The following is a 26,627-nucleotide window of genomic DNA, read 5'->3' on the forward strand; positions in this document are numbered from 1 at the left end:
TTAATTAAACCGGAAGAATTTGTGAAGTTTAATTAATCACAGGAACATGATGGTAAGGATTTCTGAGGGCACGTGCGAAAAAGTTGTTCCCGGAAGTGATTTCAATCAATTTTCATCCTATTAGATATGCTTAAATTCGAAATCTTCCTAAATTCGACAGGCTCAAATCCGAACGCTTACATAAGGCAATATAGAGAATGATATTTTTTCACAAATCCATTTTTTCGCTGTATAGTCCTGTTCGGACTCCTACAGCGACGTGAAATTTTAACCAATGAGATATTTCTTATTAAACAGATCTGGATCTATCATTTGAGAAAAAAATCGTCATAGAATATTGAAATTGCACACTAATAGTGAAATCACACACCAATAATGCATCTTTTTAGTAGCATTCCTTTGACACATGTTGAACATCATAATTCATAAATATTCATGGCAATATTATGCTTGGTTGTCACGTGATATACAGATGGTTTCCAAAGCCAGGAATTGCTTTTATTGGAATTTTATGTATCAAAATTAAAGTAACAGTGTTGTTTTAAAGTTACAATTTATGTTCCCCATTGAATATATTGCATTCTTCATTAAAAAGCAGTTTTAAGAGAAAATATTGAACATTTTTTAAATTGATCGATTGCTAGTTACTTTGTTAAATTATACCCATGACGATTTTTTTTTTTTTTTTTTTTTTTTTTGGTTTCAGAAATTATGACTCATAATTTAAAAAAAAAAAATAAGCAAACAATCTGAAGCAATAATTTGCTAGCCTTTATGATCATTATGAACATACACGGAAAATGGCATGAGAAAAAATTACTGTGTTTATTGAGTTTCTCTGAAGATAAACAAAGATATCAAATCGGAGCTAGTCAGCTGTCGAGGTGTAATACCTGTAAATTATGCAGATATTCATATTCCCCAAGCACTTTACCGAGGGGATATGGTCAATCGGGCATTGGTTAGATTTCGTAATCACGTGACTAGCTGCCCAGGTCCAATATCCGATTGATCGTCGCACTGCATGTGGTTTCTTTACTAAACTTGACGTTTGAAATTAGCATTGATTGGTAATGATTTTTATAAGAAATATTGTCTTCAATCATCTATTCGTTGTGGGATTGAGTTTCTTATGTATTTATTTATCTATTTATTTGAAGGGGTATATTTTTCACTAGCAATTCATAAAATATAATTTTACAAAGGACAGGAGAATTTTACATATATATATCTACTGTGACAATCCACTCTGCAAAATTCTCTAAAAATTATAAACAAAATATGATGATATACTAGGCACTAATATTTGAAATTAAATTTTAACTAACACCGTATTTACAAATAAGTTTTACATATTTATATGCTTGCAACGTATATGATTTGTATTGATATCTTCCGCGTCAACGAGCACGATAACCTGCACGTCAACAGAATGCGGGCTGTGTAGTGAGATATTTCATAATGCAGGCTGTGTAGTGAGATATTTCATAATGCGGGCTGTGTAGTGAGATATTTCATAATGCAGGCTGTGTAGTGAGATATTTCATAATGCAGACTGTGCAGTGAGATATTTCCACATTTTATACTTATATAGTTAATTATTATCATTTGTTTGATGTATTTAAAATATAATCACATTTAACAAGGAGTATATATAAGCCGTATCAAAACAAAAGAAATATGGCACAAATAAAGAAGAAGAAAAAAGTCACAGGTAAATGCAGACATTGATCCGTGAAAAAGACCGCCCTACGGAGAAACATAGTACAGAACTAGAATAATTATGATATGCATTTAAAACCTAAGAATTCATTGAAATAGATAAGAGATCGAAATTTCATAGACTTGATGTAATTAATTAAAAATGTAGGGGAGAAGTAGATGGGTAGAAAATGTGTTAGAAGTGAGGGAAAACAAGCCGAAGAGGGGGGGGGGTAGGTTAGAGAGAGCAAATAACAGCCGCGGTGAGAGTTCAATCCTGTAATAATTATACTAAGGAGAGAAACCACGGAAGGGGGTTCCCTTGTTCGTTCGTTTTAGAAATCAGTAGCGAGAATATAACCTCAAAATTAAATTTACATTAGTACAAATTTTTCTGAATTAAAATGACCGTCACTATCACTTTTCAGTTGTTGAATATATATATATATATATATATATATATATATATATATATATATATATATATATAACGTACTAACACATTGTACGAATGGTGTCAGTCTGAGGTGGGTACAATATATAGTCCATTTCCGCTCTATTTTCACACTATTCTCATTGTAAATCCTGAATCATGAAAACTTACATTTTACTATCATGAGATGCTAGCGGTTGCAATACTACAGCAATACTAATTATTACCTGGTAAACAACTGTACCATGTTGCATTCTAGCATGTTTCACCTTAAAAATAAACCATTCTATAATCATGGTGGTTTTATTACACGCTCTGAACAGTGCGACCTTAGATCCCCGCCATTAACGACGAGTAATTTAGCTTACCTTTCCACAAGAACAGTGCAGAAAAAACAAATCTAGATCCAGAAAATCCGGAATTATTTGGTCATTCCACCTCTATTCCCAACCAGGTAAACATTTATAATGAGCAGGTAAATTGAAGCCGGTGTACATCTAAAATTGATAAATCTGAAAATTTAATAACGTATAAATATTAAAGTAAACCGACAAAGGCCTATTTAAAGTGGTGCTTTTCTGAAGTGTTTAAAAATTCAGCAAGGTAATTTTGTTAAAAAGAGATATGTAACATTGTCTTTCACTGTTAACGCCTTTTTCTAAAAATTTTAATTAAAGTTATAATTGAAACAAGAACCTTTTCTTTGTTTCTAAGTGTATATTAACGACATGCACTTGTTACAAACAATTTTCAAAAATGATAAAAATGAAAACTAAATAAATTTTTGTAAGTTCAATGAATAACATTTAATGTATGGAATGTAATTTATTCCCATGATTTCTGAATTAAGTCCAAAAACAGTGGGGGTGTTATTTATATATACAGTTATTTAGTGAGTATTAATATATTTCAACTTTTGAACATCATAGAAAATTTACAACTCACATATTTTCTTTCTTTGTGTGTGTGTTTTGTTTATTTTTTATTATTATTATTTATATATATATTTTTTATAAACTTCGTATTTGTACTTATTACATGTACAACCAACCAAAGCCAAACACTATATACCAGTACATGTCCGTGTGTATCCACCGTTGTCTTAGTGTCGTCTCACCACCTGCGCTACTCGTCACATGTCCCTTCACAAAGTCGGACAAGATCTTTTCATACAAGATATACGATACATAGTTTTCAAAGTACATTATCAGAAGATAATGAATAAAGCAAATATGGCTAAATTAGTGTCTGTATAATCTCATAAAACGGACTTAATCCGTTCATTGTACTTTATTTGTAAAGTCATAATACTTTTTCACCCGGATATTTCAGAAATTCATATTCAACAAGCTTATCATTAACACTTATTACGATATATATTTTTGCTATATGACTAACCATTGATCATCCACTGGAGGTTGATTTACGACATTAACCCCCTATACCCCCCGGGGACCCTCGAAATACACCGAGGACTTGCGCCGATCCCTTTCTCAGCGGGGATTTACGGTCACAACAAACGATCCTTCATCTCTCATTTAATGCAAATTGATCGTTCATTACCAACAATTCAACTTCCTATTCTTTACACTTCGCTTCATTGGTTAAAATTTGTTTGAAAATTTTCCAAATAATTAATTATACATAAGATGTGCAAGTTGCTTTGAGAAGCTTTTGCTCTGCTTTCAAATTTTCAGAGTTCGGAATATCCATGTTTTTCCATCCGCAACACCGCGAGGAGTTGAAGATGGGAGCTTATTAATATTTGAGAAGATTTTAAAACTGGTTTAAAAGCGGCTTCAGAGTGTATACTACTGAAGCGAAAAATGACAAGTGTGTTTCCATCTAGCTTATTATTATTTCATGAGTCCCAGATATACCATTCCCTCACGATCAGACGCCGTATTCTCCGGCCTCATTCAGTACGGAACAGGGAGAGTCACGATAGGATCGCCGTCTCATTCCGGAAGACTGCGCCGGTGACGGTAGTGAATTACCTTCGTTCCAAAGTGCCAGTTTAATTTGAAACTTATTGTCTCTCATGAGAGCTTCAAGTGAAAGTTTTTTTCTTTGATCCAGGCATGCATATCTTCACTAGTATACCTACATATACCTACACATCAATTATTTACTCTTATTCTCCTGCTTGTCTTCCCCTGTCACATGTTATGAATTATTTACTCTTATTCTCCTGCTTGTCTTCCCCTGTGACATGTTATGTGAATATTCGCGGGAATGCTATTTTCGTTACTCCATTTTTGTACATGACCTAATTTCTTACTATTTTTGTCTTTGTTTTTTATTTTTATTTTTTTTTTCTTAATTCTCTGTGGTGTTCAGCCTCGTAACCATCATCACAAGCCTTTCAGTTTCCCCCTTCAAATTAAGCTACACTACATTCCAGCGAAGGGGTCTGTAACTATCCAATAAGGGGGGTCTGTAACTATCCAATAAGGGGGTCTGTAACTATCCAATAAGGGGTCTATAACTATCCAATAAGGAGTCTGTAACTATCTGTAACTATCCAATAAGAGGTCTGTAACTATCTGTAACTATCCAATAAGAGGTCTGTAACTATCCAATAAGGGGGTCTGTAACTATCCAATAAGAGGTCTGTAACTATCCAATAAGAGGTCTGTAACTATCTGTAACTATCCAATAAGGAGTCTGTAACTATCCAATAAGGGGGTCTGTAACCATGCAATAAGAGGTCTGTAACTATCCAATAAGGGGGTATGTAACTATCCAACAAGGGGGTCTGTAACTATCCAATAAGAGGGTCTGTAACTATCCAATAAGGGGGGTCTGTAACTATTCAATAAGGGGGTATGTAACCATGCAATAAGAGGTCTGTAACTATTCAATAAGGGGGTATGTAACCATGCAATAAGAGGTCTGTAACTATCCAATAAGGGGTCTGTAACTATCCAATAAGGGGGTCTGTAACTATCTGTAACTATCCAATAAGGGGGTCTGTAACTATCCAATAAGAGGTCTGTAACTATCTGTAACTATCCAATAAGAGGTCTGTAACTATCCAATAAGGGGGTCTGTAACTATCCAATAAGGGGGTCTGTAACTATCTGTAACTATCCAATAAGGGGGTCTGTAACTATCCAATAAGGGGGTCTGTAACTACCCAGTGAGGGTTTGTACAACTTTTCAGGGAGTGCCTCCGCTTTTATTTTGATATACCCTACTCTCCGAATAATACAGCGTACAAAATTCTCAGCCGTTGAGATAGACGTACTATATTTATCACAATTCATGCGCGCATTGTTTACGGCTGCAGTGCATTCATGAGGAAATGGCTATAATTACAATTGGTAAAGATGTATCAAAGAAAAACATTGGAAATGTAAATATTTGCAAATGGAACACATTCCATATCCGAAAATATGACCGGGTAGCGTAGTGGATAAAGCACTCGACTCCCAAAGCTGAGACCCAAGTTCGATCCTCGGGATCCACAGGGATTGTATGTAAGAGGGTATTGTGATCGGAATACACACACGGTCAGCCTGTAGGTCCTATTACAGAGTCAACACCGGGACGGGGATACTAAATACATGATCAGCAGGCGCATAGCTGCCTATGCTGCGTGCACATCATTTGCGAGAGAGAGAGAGAGAGAGAGAGAGAGAGAGAGAGAGAGAGAGAGATCTTTGTCGTTAAATTATCTGTGCCTAAAAGAACTGCATTTTATAGTGCTGGTTTACGATTTAATCAACATCATGATGTCCATTCAATGAAATTTAAATTTTTGAATTTCAAATCATAAAGATCTTGTCGAATATAACTTTAATGTACAGCGTATATCTAGTAGACAGATTAGGATATTCTTTGTTATCAGTAACATTTACCATATGCACCAGTCCAAAACAACTAAATAAATTCGTAAAATGAATGTAAAATCAATCCTATTATACACGGTTGTCACAATAAAACACTTTAGAAAATAATTTTGTAAATTCTTTTTGTTTTGGCAATTGACAAGAAATCCTGTTTCTATGCGAAAAAATGGGTGATTTCATTGGAAAAACCCATTAGCTTCTTCTTAGGGCTTCGCCCCCTGTGCCCCCACCAGGGCTTTGCCCTGGACCCACTGGGGGCCTCAAGGCGGTCCCCAGACCACTTGCCATACTTTGCGTATACTTCATTTTCTTTCTGGCTACGTTTCTGATCAGCATGTATTACAGAGTGGACACTGGGGTGGGGATACTAAATACATTACAGGGTGAACACAGGGGCGGGGATACTAAATACATTACAGGGTGAACACAGGGGCGGGGATACTAAATACATTACAGGGTGAACACAGGGGCGGGGATACTAAATACATGATCAGCATGTATGACAGAGAGAAAACTGGCTGTTTATCTGCATGGGTTTTCCCCATAAAATAGTACAATGGATTCTTTGGATGGTACTGTTAAAATCATTAGCTAAACATCAATTAAAAGCCGAAATTTCAAAAAAGACCGTTATCGACGATCAAGTATTGATTAATTTAAATATTCATTTAACGGTTTTTGATAAAAAGAAGTTATGATAGCACCCGCCAAGCCGTGGACCTCCAGGGATCTCGTCTCACTCTCCATTTTAGGTAATTTTTCCCGGAAAACTGTGTTAATTTTATTTTGATAGGTTGTAAATTACTGACATAAAACTGTTGAATGGGCTCCGTAGAACTGGTTAATTGATACACCTGTCCCTGGTTCTTCAGAATTACCTGTGAATAATTGATGGAGAAAGCATATTGAAAGCGAACATCGCCAGGAAGATCAGCCAAGCTACATATTGTATACCGAGATCCGGCGCTGGAACTGGGTTTTCATATATACTCAGCCTCCCAAAATGGACCCAGCGAGGATTTCAGAATGAATATTTCATAACTTTAAATGACAAAATAATTGTTAGGAGGAAGGGACTCGGACGTAACGGAGATCTGACAGCTCCAAACACAGATAAATCAGAGTACCTTGGGACTGCGTTACCAATACTTTGCATCAACTCCATAGTCATTCGAGAGCACGTGGTCTCTCGCGGGACGACTGACGCACGGTAGACGTACCATTACATCTACATCTGTCGGATCCTAAGGTTCACATGTTGAGCTGTGCTTCAGATTGTTTTTCTTTCACAGAATCATCAAATATACGTCTCCGATACCGTTTTCTGACAAGTCACGTGACGAGCATTAAATGGGTACGGGTGCGTCGTGTTTATCAATTTCATGCAGTACCAATCATCAAAATAAAATTAAAAAGTTACATGCTGTTAGTTTTTTTCAGTATTCTGTTCCAGTCACACATACGTTTAAATTAGAAAGTGAAATGTGTTATTTTGCATTTCTATATTAATTTTACAAGTCAATAAAGAAAAGTGTCTAATGTTGTTTTTTTTGGGGGGGGGGGGGGAGGGGTGGTTGGTTGTTTTTCCTCCTTCTTCTTTTGGTTGATCGGAACATTAACTGAAAAATTGGACGGAAACTTCATCATTGCGCGTGATTTCCCGATCAATTGAGAATTTTTAAGGATGTATGCTACACCAGAGAAATTTGATATGGACGAAAAGTGGAGGATATGTAAAACAATATTTTGAAATTGAAAACTTTCAAATTTACTTTATTCAGTCCAAAAAATGCAGTTTTAGTTGAAAGCAATATGAAAAAAATTTAAAACCCCTGCAGGACTCAAATCCACGATCTACAGTGCAGTAGTCGACATGCTTACCTACTGAGCTACTCAGCTATTAGGTGATGCGTTTTTGAAATGAATAGGCAAATATTGCTGATATTTATATTTCCATCCATGTTTTAAAAGGAAGTCGGCCATAATGACGATGTAGAGTACCTATTTCAAAAAAAAATATGTAGTTCTGCCCCCATGTGACTTATCAATAGTAATGTGTGAAAGTGGAAAAACTGTATTAATTTCCACTCATTACAGTTTAATTTAGTTAATAACCAAAGAAAATGTGCATGTTGTCGTTATTTTAAAGATGTCAGACATATAATTCATGTACATAGATCAACTCAAATCATGGGGGGGGGGGGGGGGGGGGGGGGGGGTGTGTCGAAGGGGAGAGCAACCCAAGTTGTCATTGTCAGCAACACATTCTAATGAGCTCCATGGATTTTTATTTTTATTAATTTCACCATTTTTGTGAAAAATACCACTTAGACATGTTAGGTTCAAGTTAGCAGTCTTTTTACCGCGTGATTCTTTTAAATTAACAGTTTGGAAAATGTGTTTCTAATAATGACTTGTTAAAAACCATACGGATTTTTAAAAAACATTTTATGACTGTTGCTATTTAAACAAGTAGTTTTATTAACGGGAAAAAATAGTAATGATATTGACTATTTGTTCCGTTAAAAAAAATTGATTTTTAACGTAGATAAATCAGATAATTTGTTAAATGAATCATCTACACAAGAGAATGCTTACTAATTGGATGACTTTTTCGGTGAAGTTGTAGCGGGGGAATTTCTGTGATGGTCTTTCCTTGGAAAACGTCCCTCATTAATGTCCAATACAGTTATTTATTTCTAGACTCGCATTATGTATCATAAAAGTAGGATACTGCATTTTTGTTTTTATATTGTTCGCCTTGCTTCTGAGAATTTCAATTATTTAATTCAGAGTGGACATTGCACGCAGTTTCAATTATGAATTTCAGCCGCGTGTCCTCAAGAGCTAAAACACTGTGTATATTTTCTCTGTTCTAGCATGATAAATAAAACCTAAAGAGTACTGGGAGACGAACCTTTTTGTTCCCCTATTTGTATCTGAACATTTTTGTTGTTAGATATTGATATTTCTTCTGAAGAAGATCCCCTCCCCTTTCACCCTCAAAACCTGATCATACACTTTTGGCAGCATTATCTAGTCCACTAGCTCTTGAATCAAATGGTGGAATTGCCGGGGCCCGGGGAGAGGAATTTAACTCGAGCTTTCCTTATCCCCGGCCCCCAGCATAATTACAAAGTGTATTCTATTCATTTTGCCATTTTTAAAATTTATATTTCTTTTTTTTTTTGCTTGTCAAGAGATTTAAGACGCCCCCTTTCGTACAGTCCTGGATCCGCCAAATGCTGATAAAAGAAGTACAATTAGAAAGAACTATGAATTACAAGACTATTTGAATTGCGAAAGTAGTACGCTCTAAATTAACAAAGCTAAGAATATCTACCCACCCTTTAGAAATTGAAACTGGTAGATATTCAAAACCATGTATTCCAAAAGAATGTCATTTTTGTCAGTTTTGTAAAATGAGTTACATTTTTTGATATGACTGCTTCATGTATAAAGACATAAGAAAGAAATATTCCCCTTTGAACATCATCCTCAGAAGTCCGTAGTCAAGGTTTTGTGATTACGTAACCCCCCCCCCCCCCCCCCCCCCCCCTCCTTGTGTGGAGAGTAGGTAATCACAAAACCTTGACTTGTGAGGATGTTTAAACATCTACAATTCTGATGATGATATATCAAAGGAAACCCATTGTACATAAAGTACTATGCAACCCTGTCAATGTAGTTCATGCTAGAAGGTTATGTGAATTTATACATGAATGTTTTGAATTGAGCACCAAAAGTAAAGTGCTATAATTACATTTAATCTATGTAATATGCAATGTTAAATTACATACATACAGTCTAATATCATGTAGGCACATGTCAAATATATATACTTGTATTTACATATATGTATATGAACTGTTAGTATTTAGTTTATTGTCATTATATATCTCATATTGTGTAACATGATTGTATGCCAACATGCTTGGTGAATCAATAAATGAATTGAAATAGAAAAGAGGGGTATCCATGCCGTAGGACATGGAAAGTAGTGAAGCATTTTATAGTGGCTAGGATCACTATAAGATATTATGTATATTCAAAATCTTTTGATAGTGCTAAATATTAATTGTTCAAAATGAAAATTGTGCGATTTACCCCCAGTATGATATCATCGTCGGAAACGCGCAGTTCATTACGCTTCATTCCTCTATCCATCATGAACGAAGCGTGTTTCCGACGGTGGTATGATATCAGGTTGCAATTTCCCAGTCATATGATTTAAGTGTAAGAACACGTTTCAACTTTGATTTTATAAATCAGCGATAATGATGGTCGGATTATTTTCATTTAAAATATGCATATATTTTAAAATTACATAATCATTGATAGCAAGTAAAATTTCTCGTCAAATGCAGAATTTCACACTTCACTAAAGAATTTTATTTCATGGGGACGAATTGTTTTGTGGGTTTGTGGAAAGGAATTTTATTTCATTGGAACGAATTAACGTAGTTCCACACTCCTGTGACGTCATAGGATTTTGCAAAGTCAATGATTTAATGATAGGAACATAAATTTTGTTGGAATTTTTTTCAATAGTTATTGTAAAAAATCTTGTTAGCCATAAAATATTTCAAAATTCTTAGTTATATTTGAATAGTCAATGATATGTTTCAAAATATTGAATCCAAGGACAATGACTCTGTTTTCATTCAATTATTTATCAAGTCCATAATGCGATAGATTTCCTATATTTTTGACAAACATTTTACCAAGGTGATAAGGAATCATTTACTGTGTCTTTTCATGAAATTACATAAAATTTTAATCCCGAGTGATTTTAAATAGCTCAGCTGTATGGTGCCAGACTTCAGTTTTTGATGGGGGTATTCATAATCTGGAGGCTATAGATTTGAAATTATTAAGGAAAGGTATGGATTTTTTCCCATGAATAACTATAACAGATGTAACTACTAATATAAACAGAAAAAAATGATATGTAAACCATGCTATAAGGAAAATGCGTCCCTATTTGTTTGTTTTTTTTAACATTTTGGGGATTAACGCTAATTCAATAATTTTGCACATATTATTCTAAAACTTGATGAACATATTAAAAATGACATGTGTTTTAGTTATTGACATGTTTCCCGATAAATAAATGCAATTCAAAAAATATTTTGTTGTTTTTATATTAAAATAACAACAAATAACTGTTTCCAATGAATTTCATAAAAATCTACATCGGGGTATATGACTTTAGTGGTGTATGTAATGAAAATTAATATGGAAACCCTTAACTGTTTTGCCTTTTTTCATTACTTTGAATGTTAATTTATTGATTCCAAACAAAAAAATGCTACCTAAACCCCAAAAATCCAGGACTAAGGACCCACCTTAAAAAAGAAAAACTCTTCCACTTGTCCTAAACCACCCACCGTACAGTTACTGTAAGACTTAATTTCATAGTTTTGAAAAAAAAATATTGCTTTGATTTTGTTCTACTGAACACAGGGGCTCGGTTGTCAGATATTGAAGTTTTGTATTATTTGTTCCCAAATGATAAATTGAAGTTTTGCATGATTTGTGTCCGAATAATAGATTATATAAATAAAATCCACCACCAAAATCCGCTTTTTTCGAGGTTTTAAAAAAGGTGTATCATGTGTACATTAAAAAAAGTATTGTCTGAATGATGACAGGAATCCATCCTTAAATATGATTTAAATTCGGGCTTGATATTCTTTATATTCTAACCGCAGTGTTGGTGTACTTTCAATTTCGATGTACTTTTTTTTTCATGATTGGAATATTTTCCTTACAATTAGATGATACTATGTGTTAAAGTAAGTGAATCGAGCATGATTGATGAATTTTGAAATTGCCAACAATCAAGACAAAACAAATTAAGCTGATCTAGGCCTAATATTAGTGTTATCTGCTGTTTGAAGCTGGTCACGTTTCCCGCAAAAAATTAGTATCGAATTGTATATCGCAGGAGGACCGTGTATGACGTTTTATTCTCTTTAGAGAAGTAGACAGGCATGTCTTACAGTGGGTGTAGACTATGCCATGCCTGTCCACTTTTCTATAGATAACATAGGACGTGAGTCACACTAGACCTAATCTCAGCAAGATTCATCGAGGCTGGATATTTGGACTGACGCCTCTTCCGAATCTAATTTAAACAGTATTTTATTATGAATAACATAATAAGGATTAGGCAGCAAGCAATGCCAATATAAGCCTTCTCCGAATCTCGGACCAGTGTCACACAAAGTGATTCGGGAAATTTTGCCGGAACTTCGGCCGCTAGTTGCGATTAAAATGGGTTAAACTGAATTTCTTGTCCGCTTCAACTTTTCGCCTTGGACATCCTATTAACTCTATCACAATGAAACATGCATTTCTTACCCCTTTACATGGTGTAAATCCCACAGTAGATAAAGTTGGCTATTTTCGAAGCCGTTGCAAATTTGCTCTCAAAACTTACACATGGTACAAATTGTTTTAATTATTTTCATATTAGATTTAGTTTTAAAAATGTAAATTTATGGAAATTTTTTCAATCTGATTTGATAGGTCTTGATAATTATTTTTCCCTGCCATGTGTAAAAAGCACTGTAATCTCTTTATTGCTTTCACCAATTTTGAAAATTTTGTTACATATGTCTCTAATAATTATTCTTCCTTTGCATTTCTCGTATTGTGCAGTAAGAAGTCAACAGGGAATTACTGCACATTATGCACCTCAGCACTTAATGTGATTAGTTATGAATTATCGTTTTCAGATGTGCAGACTTAAATTAACGAAGCAATTTATAGTACATGGATGCAGTTTTCTCAGATCGACACACTTGCTTGCCTGCGGAAATTGCTCAACAATTTTTGAAAGCTGTCTCATTCTCACTGTATTCTCTTCTATTTAATTTCTCATAAGTGTAGTTCACGTTACAATTTCTGTAAAATGATTGTCTTCCCAAACACTGGAATTGTTGATATGACTGGTAAATAAAGAACATGACCCTCAGAGTTAATGTTGTGTACAAATCAGAAGATGTTATTAATCCCCTACCGACGAAGTTGAAGGGGATTTTAGGTTTGAGCTCCGTCCGTCTGTCTGTCCATCAGTCCTGCAAATCAGTTTTCCGGACTTTTTTAAAATGTGCTTGCAGATATTCATTTGATATTTGGTACATTGCTTTGCCATAAGTTACAGATCAAGTTCGAGTTTCCTCTTGGTTAGTTGATTTTTCACTAAGTTATGGCCCTTGGACTTAAAAAAATAACATGAATTATCAGTTTTCTGGACTTTTTTTAATGTGCTTGCAGATATTCATTTGATATTCAGTACATTGTGATGATTGCTTTGCCATAACAAGTTACAGATCGATTTTGAAGTTTTCCTGGTCTAGTCTTTGTACCTGAATAGTAGTCGATTTCCAACCATTAATATTCGTATCTTTGTTTCCCAATCTTCCCTTTTACCATAACCTTGGTCTCATAATGAACTTCGAATATTGTTGATGTCCAATAATTTGTACCTCCGGTAGGGGACTATGTATTGCTATGCAATACTCTCAGAATGCTTGTTTTTATTAAATTAGGGAGTTTTTTTTAACACAGCATGTTTCATAAAAAAAAATTATCAGCTGCCCTGTGGTAGAATGGTTTGTAGCTAGGATGTCATTAGTTTGAGCCCCGCTCGTGCCATGTCCACATCAATTAACCTAAGACATAAAACATAGGAAGTGATTACTTCTTCGCCAAACGCTCATCATTTAAAAGTGATAATCACAGGTCTTTCGGAATTGACCTTAAAAGCAGAGGTCCCGTGTCGCAGCAGGCATTTGCAAGTTAAAAGAAAATTTGATGCTACAGGCCTGAACGCTAAGCATAGGTTTAAATTTGTGGTACTTCACAATATGAGTGAAAAATTCCTGAGGGTATGTAAAACAAACAAACAATCTATTTCAGCTCATCCTCTTTATGTAGACTTGGACCTGCCCAAATATTACAGGCCTATAGACATAATGATTACAAATTAATGGCACAGTTGGTGTGAAATAGTATGATCACTTTTTGCGTATATTTGTGCATTGTCATGACATGAATTTAGTTTTTTGGAAAGAAGGGGTGTAGTGAAATTTCAATATACACTGATATTTAGCTGTCCAGTGGGCGTCTGATACAGAATAGATTTTGTCAATTGATGACCAGCAATTTAGTGTCGATCAACTTGCATTAAATGTAGTTGTCTCTAAAGTGATGTGAGGTTATATCTGCTAGGATAAGCAGTGTAAGGAATATTTTGAATAGCAAATGCATGGTAAACTGTTTTACTTGTGAGCTTTGTTCACTTGTTGTACATGTAACTTCTGGTAGAACCACTGATTAATTTGTTCATTTATTTTCATCACCACAAAATTAATAGACAAAAATGAATAACAATGACATTTCTCTTCACTAGAATGGCAGCAGAGATAGAGGTTTTAGTACTACATGTAATAAGTTTAAAATATGCTAATTCTTTAAGTAAATTTGCTTTGTTTGAGAAATACCAAACAAATTTATAGCTGCCATTTTGAATTGACATTTTAAACAAATTATTGCCATTTCGTGATGGCCAGCATATTTGTTTTTTACCTAAATATTCTCATTAGGATAAATATATATGTGGGAATACGTGTTTTGATTATTTGCAGTTGGCTTTCTTAGCCTTCATGGAGATGCTCCTCTACATGTAAATATTGTGAGTTTCTCATGTAATGTGAATTTTGATGATGTCACATATTTCAGACTGTTTCTGTGCTAGCTGGAAGTAAATAAACAAAATGTCTCAAATCGAGAAGATGTCAATCCAAGGGATCCGAAGTTTCGGCCCTGACGACTCGGACAAAGGAATCATCACTTTCTTCACACCACTTACTCTCATTCTGGGTCCTAATGGAACAGGGAAGACTGTAAGTTTTAAGTCTTAATGGAACAGAGAAGTCAGTAAGTCTTAATGGAACAGAGAAGTCAGTAAGTCTTAATGGAACAGAGAAGTCAGTAAGTCTTAATGGAACAGAGAAGATGGTAAGTCTTAATGGAACAGAGAAGATGGTAAGTCTTAATGGAACAGAGAAGATGGTAAGTCTTAATGGAACAGAGAAGATGGTAACTCTTAATGGAACAGAGAAGTCGGTAAGTCTTAATGGAACAGAGAAGATGGTAAGTCTTAATGGAACAGAGAAGATGGTAAGTCTTAATGGAACAGAGACGATGGTAAGTCTTAATGGAACAGAGAAGTCTGTAAGTCTTAATGGAACAGAGAAGATGGTAAGTCTTAATGGAACAGAGAAGATGGTAAGTCTTAATGGAACAGAGACGATGGTAAGTCTTAATGGAACAGAGAAGTCAGTATGTCTTAATGGAACAGAGAAGATGGTAAGTCTTAATGGAACAGAGAAGATGTCTTAATGGAACAGAGAAGATGGTAAGTGTTAATGGAACAGAGAAGTCAGTAAGTCTTAATGGAACAGAGAAGATGGTATGTCTTAATGGAACAGAGAAGATGGTAAGCCTTAATGGAACAGAGAAGATGGTAAGTCTTAATGGAACAGAGAAGATGGTAAGTCTTAATGGAACAGAGAAGATGGTAAGTCTTAATGAAACAGAGAAGATGGTAAGTCTTATTGGAACAGAGAAGTTGGCAAGTTCTTAATGGAACAGAGAAGTCAGTCAGTCTTAATGGAACAGAGAAGACGGTAAGTCTTAATGGAACAGAGAAGATGGTAAGTCTTAATGGAACAGAGAAGATGGTAAGTCTTAATGGAACAGAGAAGTCAGTAAGTCTTAATGGAACAGAGAAGATGGCAAGTCTTAATGGAACAGAGAAGATGGTAAGTTTTGATGGAATCGCGAAGACATTAAGTCTTAATGGAACAGAGAAGACAGTAAGTTTTAATGGAACAGAGAAGACAGTAAGTTTTAATGGAACAGAGAAGACAGTAAGTTTTAATGGAACAGAGAAGTCAGTAAGTCATAATGGAATAGAGAAGACGGTAAGTTTTAATGGAACAGAGAAGACGGTAAGTTTTAATGGAACAGAGAAGTCAGTAAGTCTTAATGGAATAGAGAAGACGGTAAGTTTTAATGGAACAGAGAAGACGGTAAGTTTTAATGGAACAGAGAAGTCAGTAAGTCTTAATGGAACAGAGAAGATGGTAAGTTTTAATGGAACAGAGAAGACAGTAAGTTTTAATGGAATAGAGAAGATGGTAAGTCTTAATGGAACAGAGAAGTCAGTAAGTCTTAATGGAACAGAGAAGATGGTAAGTCTTCATGGAACAGAGAAGATGGTAAGTTTTGATGGAATCGCGAAGACAGTAAGTCTTAATGGAACAGAGAAGACAGTAAGTTTAATGGAACAGAGAAGACTGTAAGTTTTAATGGAACAGAGAAGACAGTAAGTTTTAATGGAACAGAGAAGACAGTAAGTTTTAATGGAACAGAGAAGACGGTAAGTCTTAATGGAACAGTGAAGTCAGTAAGTCTTAATGGAACAGAAAAGATGGTAAGTCTTAATGGAACAGAGAAGATGGTAAGTTTTGATGGAATCGCGAAGACAGTAAGTCTTAATGGAACAGAGAAGACAGTAAGTTTTAATGGAACAGAGAAGACAGTAAGTTTCAATGGAACAGAGAAGATGGTAAGTTTTAATGGAACAGAGAAGACGGTAAGTTTTAAGTCTTAATGGAACAGGGAAGACATTAATTTCTAATTTTGACTTGGATGTTAGTGGAAATAAACAATTTACATTGACCTTTGGATCAAAATTTCACAATCTTCCCCATTCCATTAGGACTGAATATAATTAAGAACATGCAGTCTTCCCTGCTCCATTAAGACTTAAAAATTAATGTAGACTTGAGGTGGATTTTTATATCTAGATCAAGGATTTTTTAATGGACAATGGTGTTTGTAGATATATGCATTTTCTGTGTGTCTGGGGAATTTTTAGATGAAAAGAACTATTTGATCTGACAGCATGATTAGTGCAATATCGAGAACATATTGATGAAACTGTTAACATCAATTTATCTTTTGTTGATAAAAATCGATTTCAAAAAAGCAATAACCATTCATTTATATTATAAATCATTTTCATAGACAATTATTGAATGCCTGAAGTACATGACAACAGGAGTAATGCCCCCTGGCAGTAAAGGTGGCGCCTTTATTCATGACCCCAAAGTGGCCCATGAGCGTCAGGTGAAGGCTCAGATCAGACTACAGTTCCAAGACGTCACGAACAACCGCGTGGTCATACAGCGTATCATGGAGGCCACACAGAAGGTGAAGGACGGTGGTGTAACCGATTAGACGTTTCAGAGATAGTGACGCGTTCTGTCGATATACTGATTCTTGTTTGTTGACTCGTGTCTAAAGGACTGTGCTCATTTTAGTTGTGTACACTAATACAGAAAGTGTGCAGGACGACGTGTGCACATGACATACTGAGTACATTGTATTTATGTGTATAGAGAATATGTTCGTCACACTTGCTATTTATTGAATTGAAACATTGTTACACTTTAAACCATTCAAAATGTGATATACTGTATAGATATGTCCTAAGGAGCACTACAACCTTTTCAAAACATTTATTAATTTTTGCTCTGACTTTTCATTTTTTCACGTAATATCTTTCATCACGGCTCGTTATACTTTGTTGTTACATTACAAGATGTCCCAGTTTGACTCGTGTTTCTTCCATTCGAAGATTCCTCATATGCGGGAACTTTTGGAATCTGGTTAAAGAGGGAAGCTTTAGAGGAAACAAAAAGATATGTCAACAATTCCATAAATAACTAGGTCATTGCTATTTAAATAAATGATGCAATAATCTGATGCTCGCTCAAAAGACTTGATAAGGTGTATGTATATTCTAAAACATGAAGGACATTGAAATGCTTTGTTAATGGAAAATATGGTTAAAAACTTCCTCAGGAGATACCAGTGTCGTTGGCTTAGAAGTACAGATTGTTAAACTTCAAGAAAAATAAAAACAACTTTATTTTGAATTGGTGTTTTAGGGCAGAGCTTATTCATTGCTGATAGAGAATAGTCCCAGGTCATGCTCGTTAGGACAGATATGCTAATGACTAATCAGACATCAGATTTTTACAGTTTGTATATTTCACTGTCAGAATTGTACTCTGAAGAAGATTTGATGAATTTACAGTTGAAGAAGATAGAAATGAAGACCCTGGACGGAGTGATAACCCGCTATGACATCCACGGGGATAAGAAAAGCATCAGCTCAAAGTGTGCCGAGATAGATAGAGAGGTCAGTAAATGGGTTATGTGCCGAGATAGACAGAGAGGTCAGTAAATGAGTTGTGTGCCGAGATAGACAGAGAGGTCAGTAAATGGGTTGTGTGCCGAGATAGACAGAGGTCAAAATAAGAATAGTAGTCACTGCTCTAAATGTGCCAAGATAGATAGATAGGTCAGTAAATGGGTTATGTGCCGAGATAGACAGAGAGGTCAGTATAAATGTTGTGTGCTGAGATAGAGAGATAGGTCAGTAAATGGGTTGTGTGATGAAATAGAGAGATAGGTCAGTAAATGGGTTGTGTGATGAGATAGAGAGATAGGTCAGTAATGGGTTGTGTACCGAGATAGATAGATAGGTGAGTAAATGTGTTGTGTGGTGAGATAGAGAAGTCAGTAAATGTGTTGTGTGGTGAGATAGAGAAGTCAGTAAATGTGTTGTGTGGTGAGATAGAGAAGTCAGTAAATGTGTTGTGTGGTGAGATAGAGAAGTCAGTAAATGTGTTGTGTGGTGAGATAGAGAAGTCAGTAAATGGGTTGTGTGGTGAGATAGAGAAGTCAGTAAATGTGTTGTGTGGTGAGATAAAGAAGTCAGTAAATGTGTTGTGTGCCGAGATAGAGAAGTCAGTAAATGTGTTGTGGGGTGAGATAGAGAAGTCAGTAAATGGGTTGTGTGGTGAGATAGAGAAGTCAGTAAATGTGTTGTGTGGTGAGATAAAGAAGTCAGTAAATGTGTTGTGTGCCGAGATAGAGAAGTCAGTAAATGTGTTGTGTGGTGAGATAGAGAAGTCAGTAAATGGGTTGTGTGGTGAGATAGAGAAGTCAGTAAATGTGTTGTGTGGTGAGATAGAGAAGTCAGTAAATGTGTTGTGTGGTGAGATAGAGAAGTCAGTAAATGGGTTGTTTGCTGAGACAGAGGTAAGTATTAGACTGGTCCTCTAGGTCTTTGTGTGTTTCTACTGCCGAGCTTAATTCACACATGAAAATAAGTTGTCACAAATCAGCCGTTAATTCCAATTTTGTCCCCAGATGTAAATGTGGAGTGCTTATTTCCACAAAATTTATAGTCTATTCATGCTAAAACAAAATCCTAGAAAACCCCGTCTGTAGAGAGTGTATAATTCAGTGTATAACACAGGTAAACGCGTACATGTATTACATCATCTTTCTATTAAACTCTTGACAAACATCGTTCTATAAATAGACTGTCTAGCATCTTGTCTAAGTCACAGGTGTCAATCAAGTACAACACTGATTTTAATTAGATTGACTCCAACTTGTGAAATATCCATGTAAAATTTCTGTACATTCGATTGTAAACATGGGATTGAAATTGTGGGAGTGTCTTTGCAGATGATTACATCCCTTGGTGTTTCCAAGCCGGTTTTGGAGAATGTCATTTTCTGTCACCAGGAGGACTCTAACTGGTGAGTAAGCTGGTCAAGCGGGGATACTACACTGAGTTCTCTGGAAGTTTGTTACAAATTTACAAAGTCTATTGCACTCATTATTTGTGGGTGGGTTTTTTTTTTTTGGTGACATATTGCCCAACATGAGTTCAAACTTATCAAACAATGTTTTTAGGCCGCTGAGTGAGGGAAAAGCTCTAAAGGAGAAGTTTGATGCGATTTTTGCCTCCACCAGATACGTCAAAGCTCTGGAGACAATCAGGAAGTTAAAACAGACACAGGACCAGGATCTTAAACTTTACAAGCAGGATGTTACCTACCTGAAGCAGCTTAAAGACAAATCAGAACAGGTGATGGGGGCATGCATAGGTAAACAGAGCAGGTGATGGGGGCGGGGCATAGGTAAACAGAGCAGGTGATGGGGGCGGGGCATAGGTAAATATTCATATCTAGTGATCAGTCATTCAAAAACTTACTTTGTTAAACACCACTCTGATTCCACACACAAGTACTCTGAAGTTGAAATAAAAAATATGCTAGAGTTCCTCATTGACAATATCTTCGTGGTCTTTGGTGATCAGGTCTTCCAACAGTCTGTTGGAATTCCCATGGGCATGAATTGTGCTCCTTTGTTAGCTGACCTGTTTTTATATTCATATGAAGCAGAATTTATTCAAAAACTTCTACGTGAGAAGAAAAAATCTCTCGCTGTGACCTTCAATTCGACTTTTAGATATATCGATGATGTTTTGTCTATTAACGATGATAGCTTTCATTCATATGTCGATTTGATATATCCCTGTGAGCTCGAAATAAAGGACACCACAGAGTCGTCCTCTTCTGCTTCATACTTAGATATTTTATTGAAAGTAAACATTAACAGCAAACTGACAACTCAACTGTATGACAAACGGGATGATTTCAGCTTCTCCATTGTCAACTTCCCACATTTATGTAGCAATATTCCATTATCACCTGCATATGGTGTTTATATATCTCAACTGATTCGATATGCAAGAGCTTGTTCTGGGTATAGTCAGTTTTTAAATCGAGGTAAGCTACTGACAAACAAGTTGATGGTACAGGGATTTCAACAGTCTCGATTGAAGTCAGCATTTCGCAAATTCTATGGTCGTTATAACGATCTAGTTCGTCAATACAACCTCGCATTGGGTCAAATGCTGTCTGACGTGTTTCATACCGATTGTTAAGCCGTTCTTGGCACACTGATTTTGACTGCGGTTAATCCCATAACCTGATCAGGATATGGGGCTCACGGCGGGTGTGACCGGTCAACAGGGGATGCTTACTCCTCCTAGGCACCTGATCCCACCTCTGGTGTTTCCAGGGGTCCGTGTTTGCCCAACTATCTATTTTGTATTGCTTGTAGGAGTTATGAGATTGATCACTGTTCGTTATCTTCACCTTGCATGCAGATATATCAGCTAGTGCTTATACAACCAGAGATCAATTCATACAGTCAGTGTAGCTTCTGTGTTCATCTCATTGAAAATAATTAAAATTGTCTTAATTCTAAAGTTTAAACAAAGATTTGGGGTACATCCATTAGGTCTTTTGAAGGACTTCTACATTTGTAACGCTTGTTGTTATTCTCATCATATTATCTGTGTAAATATTTTGGATCTGCCACAGCAATCGACCCGTATGTCACATTCACACTATCTAACAGTGCTCCTTTTGAATTTGTTGTCCTTCGTTATGGACAACAAGTGATATAGATTTTGGGAGAGGTCTAGATATAGAGATGGGGGGAAGGGGGGGGGGGCATAATTGTTTTACCTTGGCAGAAGTGAGTGTTTTCTGAATTCTCTTGTTTGATATTTTATAGCTTGAAGCTGACAAAAATGAGAAGGAAACAAAAATGATGGTATGTCGGGAGTCCGTGGAGAAGATTGATGCCAAGTTGCAGCCTATTCTGGTAAGATTGTAATCCCTCAGTCTGATGTTTGTTTTGTTTCAAGAAATTGTTGTTTTATTTGATTTTTAGGTTTTTTGTGTTTGAAAGTTTAGTCTGTGTTAATTGATGTTTTACTTCAGCTCATTAATAGAAGGAGAGTTACAGTATGACAAGTATATAGGTAGAGTTACACTGTAATTTGGACCCATCTTAAATGACATTCAATTATTGGAAACAAAGTTTATTTCAATGAAGAGTGTACATGCAGGCACAACTTTCTGATATAACTATGTTATTTTTAGAAATCCCATGTTTAAATATTCCAACTTTTCCCAGATTTTGAAAGTTTTGACTTATGATGGCTGAAGGAGTGTACTTTTCCTTACCTTTTTACTCTTTGCAAGTATGCCGAATACCAACAACTTTTGTTCACAAATCAGTAGTGAAAAATATGTCTGTGACTTCCTGTTTCGTGATAGAGAGAGAAATTTTGAATGCATACAAGTGTAACAGGAAAGGAGAAAATGCAACGAACCAGACCGGGTTTGAACCCAGGTCCCCTGAATCTCCAGTCAGGTGCTCTATCAACTGAGGTATCTGATCACCGGCGATCAGGCTGGTCTACGACACCAAATGTAACATGAAGGGAAATCGGGGGGTCCCCTGAATCTCCAGTCAGGTGCTCAACTAACTGAGCTTCGTGTATCTGGCCAGCAGCAGTCTAACCTGTCTGACCCCCACATTCCTCCCTCCTTCATTAACTCAGATTTTTTGTCCCTGGCAGGACTACCTGCAAGTCCAGGGGTTTAACTAGCACCAGATGTAGTCTAGGAAAGGCTGGACTGAGAATCGACCCTGAATCTCTTGTCAGGTGCTCTACTAACAGCTATCTGGCCAGCAGCAATCAAACCATTCTGACCGCCACACAAGCATTAATCTAATAATTAACAGTGACAAATATTCATGAACAAGCATTTTAAAATGATTCACACTAACAAATATTCATGAACAAGCATTTTAAAATGATTCACACTGACAAATACTCATGAACAAGCATTAATCTAAAGATTCATACTGATGAATATTCATGAACAAATTAATGTAATGTTCAGTCACATTGACAAATATTCATGAACAAGCATTAATGTAATGTTCACATTGACAAATATTCATGAACAAACATTAATTTAATGTTCACATTGACAAATATTCATGAACAAGCATTAATCTAAAGATTCATACTGATGAATATTATTCATGATTGAGCAATGGTCATAGATCTTTCAAATAAAAGTTGCTTTATGGTTGAGCGAGTTTATGAACAATGTTCTATTTATTACAACATACATGTGTACACATATATTTCAAGGATACATCAGGGTTAGCAATATTAATCTTGTAAGCAAAGTTGCTCAGTTATTTAACTCAACAACAAACTCTTCTTGATAAATTACGTTTTCTGTTTAAAAATTGTGGCAGACAATTTACATGAAATACAGGTGATTCGAAAACTCAAATTCCACAGCACCACAATAAAACTATTAGTTTTTGAGAGTCTGGAAATCCATTCAACCAGAATAAATTGTGTGAGAGAGGTAAAATTCATAATTGCGTTTTCCCATGTAATCTGTTCAATTTTAAAACTTTATTTCATTTGAAATATGAATAAAGAAACTACGATGTATAAAATATTTTTTTATTTGTGTTATTTATGCTTTATTGCAGCTCATACTCATTGTACAAAATTTAATGAGGTTAATTGATAATTAGAACTGATCATTAAACACACCAGTTAATCTCCAGGTTGTGAGGGGTCAAATTTTTATGGTTTTCAAAAAATTGCGTGTTTGTGGGGATTTATTTTCATGGTTGATAATCATTATTCTTTACTGTATTGCAATTTAACGGAGGACTTGGATTCGTGGGTATGTCCATGTCACAAAAAAGTAAAAATTTAGCATTGACAAAAATGAGTGACTGTTCGGGACTGTGTGGAGTGACTGTCCGGGACTGTGTGGAGTGACTGTCCGGGACTGTGTGGAGTGACTGTCCGGGACTGTGTGGAGTGACTGTCCGGGACTGTGTGGAGTGACTGTCCGGGACTGTGTGGAGTGACTGTCCGGGACTGTGTGGAGTGACTGTCCGGGACTGTGTGGAGTGACTGACCGGGACTGTGTGGAGTGACTGTCCGGGACTGTGTGGAGTGACTGTCCGGGACTGTGTGGAGTGACTGACCGGGACTGTGTGGAGTGACTGACCGAGACTGTGTGGAGTGACTGTCCGGGACTGTGTGGAGTGACTGTCCGGGACTGTGTGGAGTGACTGTCCGGGACTGTGTGGAGTGACTGTCCGGGACTGTGTGGAGTGACTGACCAGGACTGTTTGGAGTGGCTGTCCGGGACTGTGTGGAGTGACTGTCCGGGACTGTGTGGAGTGACTGACCGGGACTGTGTGGAGTGACTGTCCGGGACTGTGTGGAGTGACTGTCCGGGACTGTATGGAGTGACTGACCAGGACTGTGTGGAGTGACTGACCGGGACTGTGTGGAGTGACTGTCCGGGACTGTGTGGAGTGACTGTCCGGAACTGTGTGGAGTAGTTGTGAAGCTGATCTTGTAGTGAGGAAACATTAGATGCTGATTCTGTAGAGTGAGAGGCGCCCGTTAGTACAGATCTAGCTGATTCTGTAGAGTGAGAGGAGCCCGTTAGTACAGATCTAGCTGATTCTGTAGAGTGGGAGGCGCCCGTTAGTACAGATCTAGCTGATTCTGTAGAGTGGGAGGCGCCCGTTAGTACAGATCTAGCTGATTCTGTAGAGTGGGAGGCGCCCGTTAGTACAGATCTAGCTGATTCTGTAGAGTGGGAGGCGCCCATTAGTACAGATCTAGCATTGTATTTAGTTTGTCTCTTTGTATGTCAGAAGTTTTAGCCTTGATCATAACATAGATAAAGACTCCAAACTGTGACCAATAAAAGTCAAGGTCACTGTCACATAGCACGTTTTGATTTATAGTGTTCTATTTTGCTGGGTTTTTTTAATGTCTTTTTATGTTCTTTTTATGATACTCTTTTTGATGTCTTTAATGTTCTTCTTTATGTTCTTTTTTATGTTTTTTTAAAATGTTCTTTTTTGATGTTTTTTTTAAATGTTCTTTTTTGATGTTTTTTGCAGGATAAGTTGGAGCAAATTGAGAATCAATCTGCAAAGATTCACAAGATTCATACCAACATAGGTTTGTGTGCAATATGTGAAATAAAATGATGTGTAATAACATGTAAAAACACTATTAATAGTGATGAGATATAATCATACATTGTGGTTCCATTATAGGACATGTACAGGTTGTATATTTTGATAAGTATTTATGTATCACAAACTTTTTCAACATATTAATTTTCTTTGATTGGACCTTACATGTTGCCCAGATGGAAGTCATAAATATTCCAAAATATACATGTAGTTTCTGTAGATGTGCATTTCTGACAGCATTATTTCAGAAATCATCATATTACAAACAATACATGGGTTTACCTCAGCAATCATAGTTTAGAAATTTGACCCTAATTGACCTGAAATTTTTTACATTGTAGGAATGTTAATGATCTGCGATTGGTCAAAGTCCTCAGCACCATTTTTTTAATGTATCAAATGGTGAATTTTACTGGAAATATTTTAGATGTGCCTTAATTACATCAAACAGTCATTCTGGCTGGATTTTTACTCTAAAAATAAAGATGAAGCTACATCTAATTTTGGTCTAATGTTTTCTAAATATAAACATTTACTGGATATTCCATCTTGACTGATACTTATATTGATGTGTGGTCCTTTTTGCAGAGAAATACAAAAGTCAAATGAAAATGATGGAAAATTCTGCAACAGAACTTAGAAGTGACATAAAGAATGAATTTCAAGGTTTGTTGATATTTGTGAATTTGCTTTATTGTAATTAAAACAACTTGTGTTGTTATTTGCTTTTAACATTGTAATTAGTAAGTGCACATTAAAACAACTTAAACATGGAGTAGGTGGAGTGTGAAATGAAAATGCTCTCTCAATTATATAATATTACATGGGACCATATGATTATTGTCAACCTTTTTTCGAAAGGTTCGATGCAAAAATTTATTTCCATATGTCCCCATTGTTAAACAAATCACTCCATGACTACACAGTAGACATTTATTCCTGACATTTATAGTTTGCAATTTAACTTGTTTTTTTGTTTAAAATGTAGGCTTTTTAGATCACCTGAGTTTACTCTTGCTATTGCAATTGGTTGTCGTCCGTCGTCATGCGCCATGTGTCGTGTTAACAATTCAACATTTTTAACAACTATTAGTCCAATTCTTTTCATATTTGGCATGAAGCATCTTAGGGACAAGGGGGGCATAAATTGTAAATTTCAGGACTCCAGCACCCCTGGGGCCCTAGGGGCGGGACAGAAACTGCCCAAAATTGACCAATTTTCAAAAATCTCTACAGCCCAGGGTTTTGACTCTAGGATGGGTCCAAATTAGTCATATTTAATGTTTAATGTTAAAACACCTATTATATTATTTAAAGCCTTTCATCAGTGTATGCACTTTTGAGGGCATTGCAGTTTTAAGAACACATCTTGTTTTATACTTTTGCTGAATGTTAAAATTTAGCTTAGATATTCAGAACAGGTTTTTTTTTCTAGATTTCATAGCCCTTGGGAGAAGTGATAATTTTTCACTAGTACTCAGGTGACCGATAAGGCCTTGTTAAGTTTGTACATTGCTTTTTATTTCCCCCCAAAACTACAAAGTAAACATTTATTCTTTATGTTTATAGTTTGCCATTTAATTTGTTTCTTTTTTAAAAGTTGGAACAGTCACCTGCATGCCACAGTTGATGTTAAGAATTATGTAGATAATAAAACATCACACACGTCGGTTTAGCAGTGACAAAACATTGGTAATTAATGCAAAATATGGCATTATTCATTTTGTTTGTTAGGTAATTAATGCAAAATATGGCATTATTCATTTTGTTTGTTGGGTAATTACATTTAA

General features: G+C 35.9%; 1 protein-coding gene across 1 annotated transcript in view; it reads left to right on the forward strand.

Annotated features, from left to right (window-relative positions):
• The first annotated feature begins 11,677 nt into the window (after positions 1 to 11,677).
• The window catches only part of LOC125679594 (DNA repair protein RAD50-like), a 74,204-nt gene continuing 59,254 nt past the window's right edge, over positions 11,678 to 26,627 (forward strand). Inside the window, exons 1-9 of the mRNA XM_048918903.2 lie at positions 11,678 to 11,786; positions 14,740 to 14,903; positions 17,095 to 17,280; positions 18,170 to 18,274; positions 19,615 to 19,688; positions 19,846 to 20,020; positions 21,520 to 21,609; positions 24,760 to 24,820; positions 25,426 to 25,503. Of these exons, the coding sequence (XP_048774860.2) occupies positions 14,775 to 14,903; positions 17,095 to 17,280; positions 18,170 to 18,274; positions 19,615 to 19,688; positions 19,846 to 20,020; positions 21,520 to 21,609; positions 24,760 to 24,820; positions 25,426 to 25,503 (898 nt within the window). The 5' untranslated portion in view covers positions 11,678 to 11,786; positions 14,740 to 14,774. The remainder of the gene's footprint in view (positions 11,787 to 14,739; positions 14,904 to 17,094; positions 17,281 to 18,169; positions 18,275 to 19,614; positions 19,689 to 19,845; positions 20,021 to 21,519; positions 21,610 to 24,759; positions 24,821 to 25,425; positions 25,504 to 26,627) is intronic.

Source organism: Ostrea edulis, chromosome 2 (genome assembly GCF_947568905.1).
Source record: "Ostrea edulis chromosome 2, xbOstEdul1.1, whole genome shotgun sequence".
In the NCBI taxonomy this organism is placed as follows: Eukaryota; Metazoa; Mollusca; class Bivalvia; order Ostreida; family Ostreidae; genus Ostrea; species Ostrea edulis.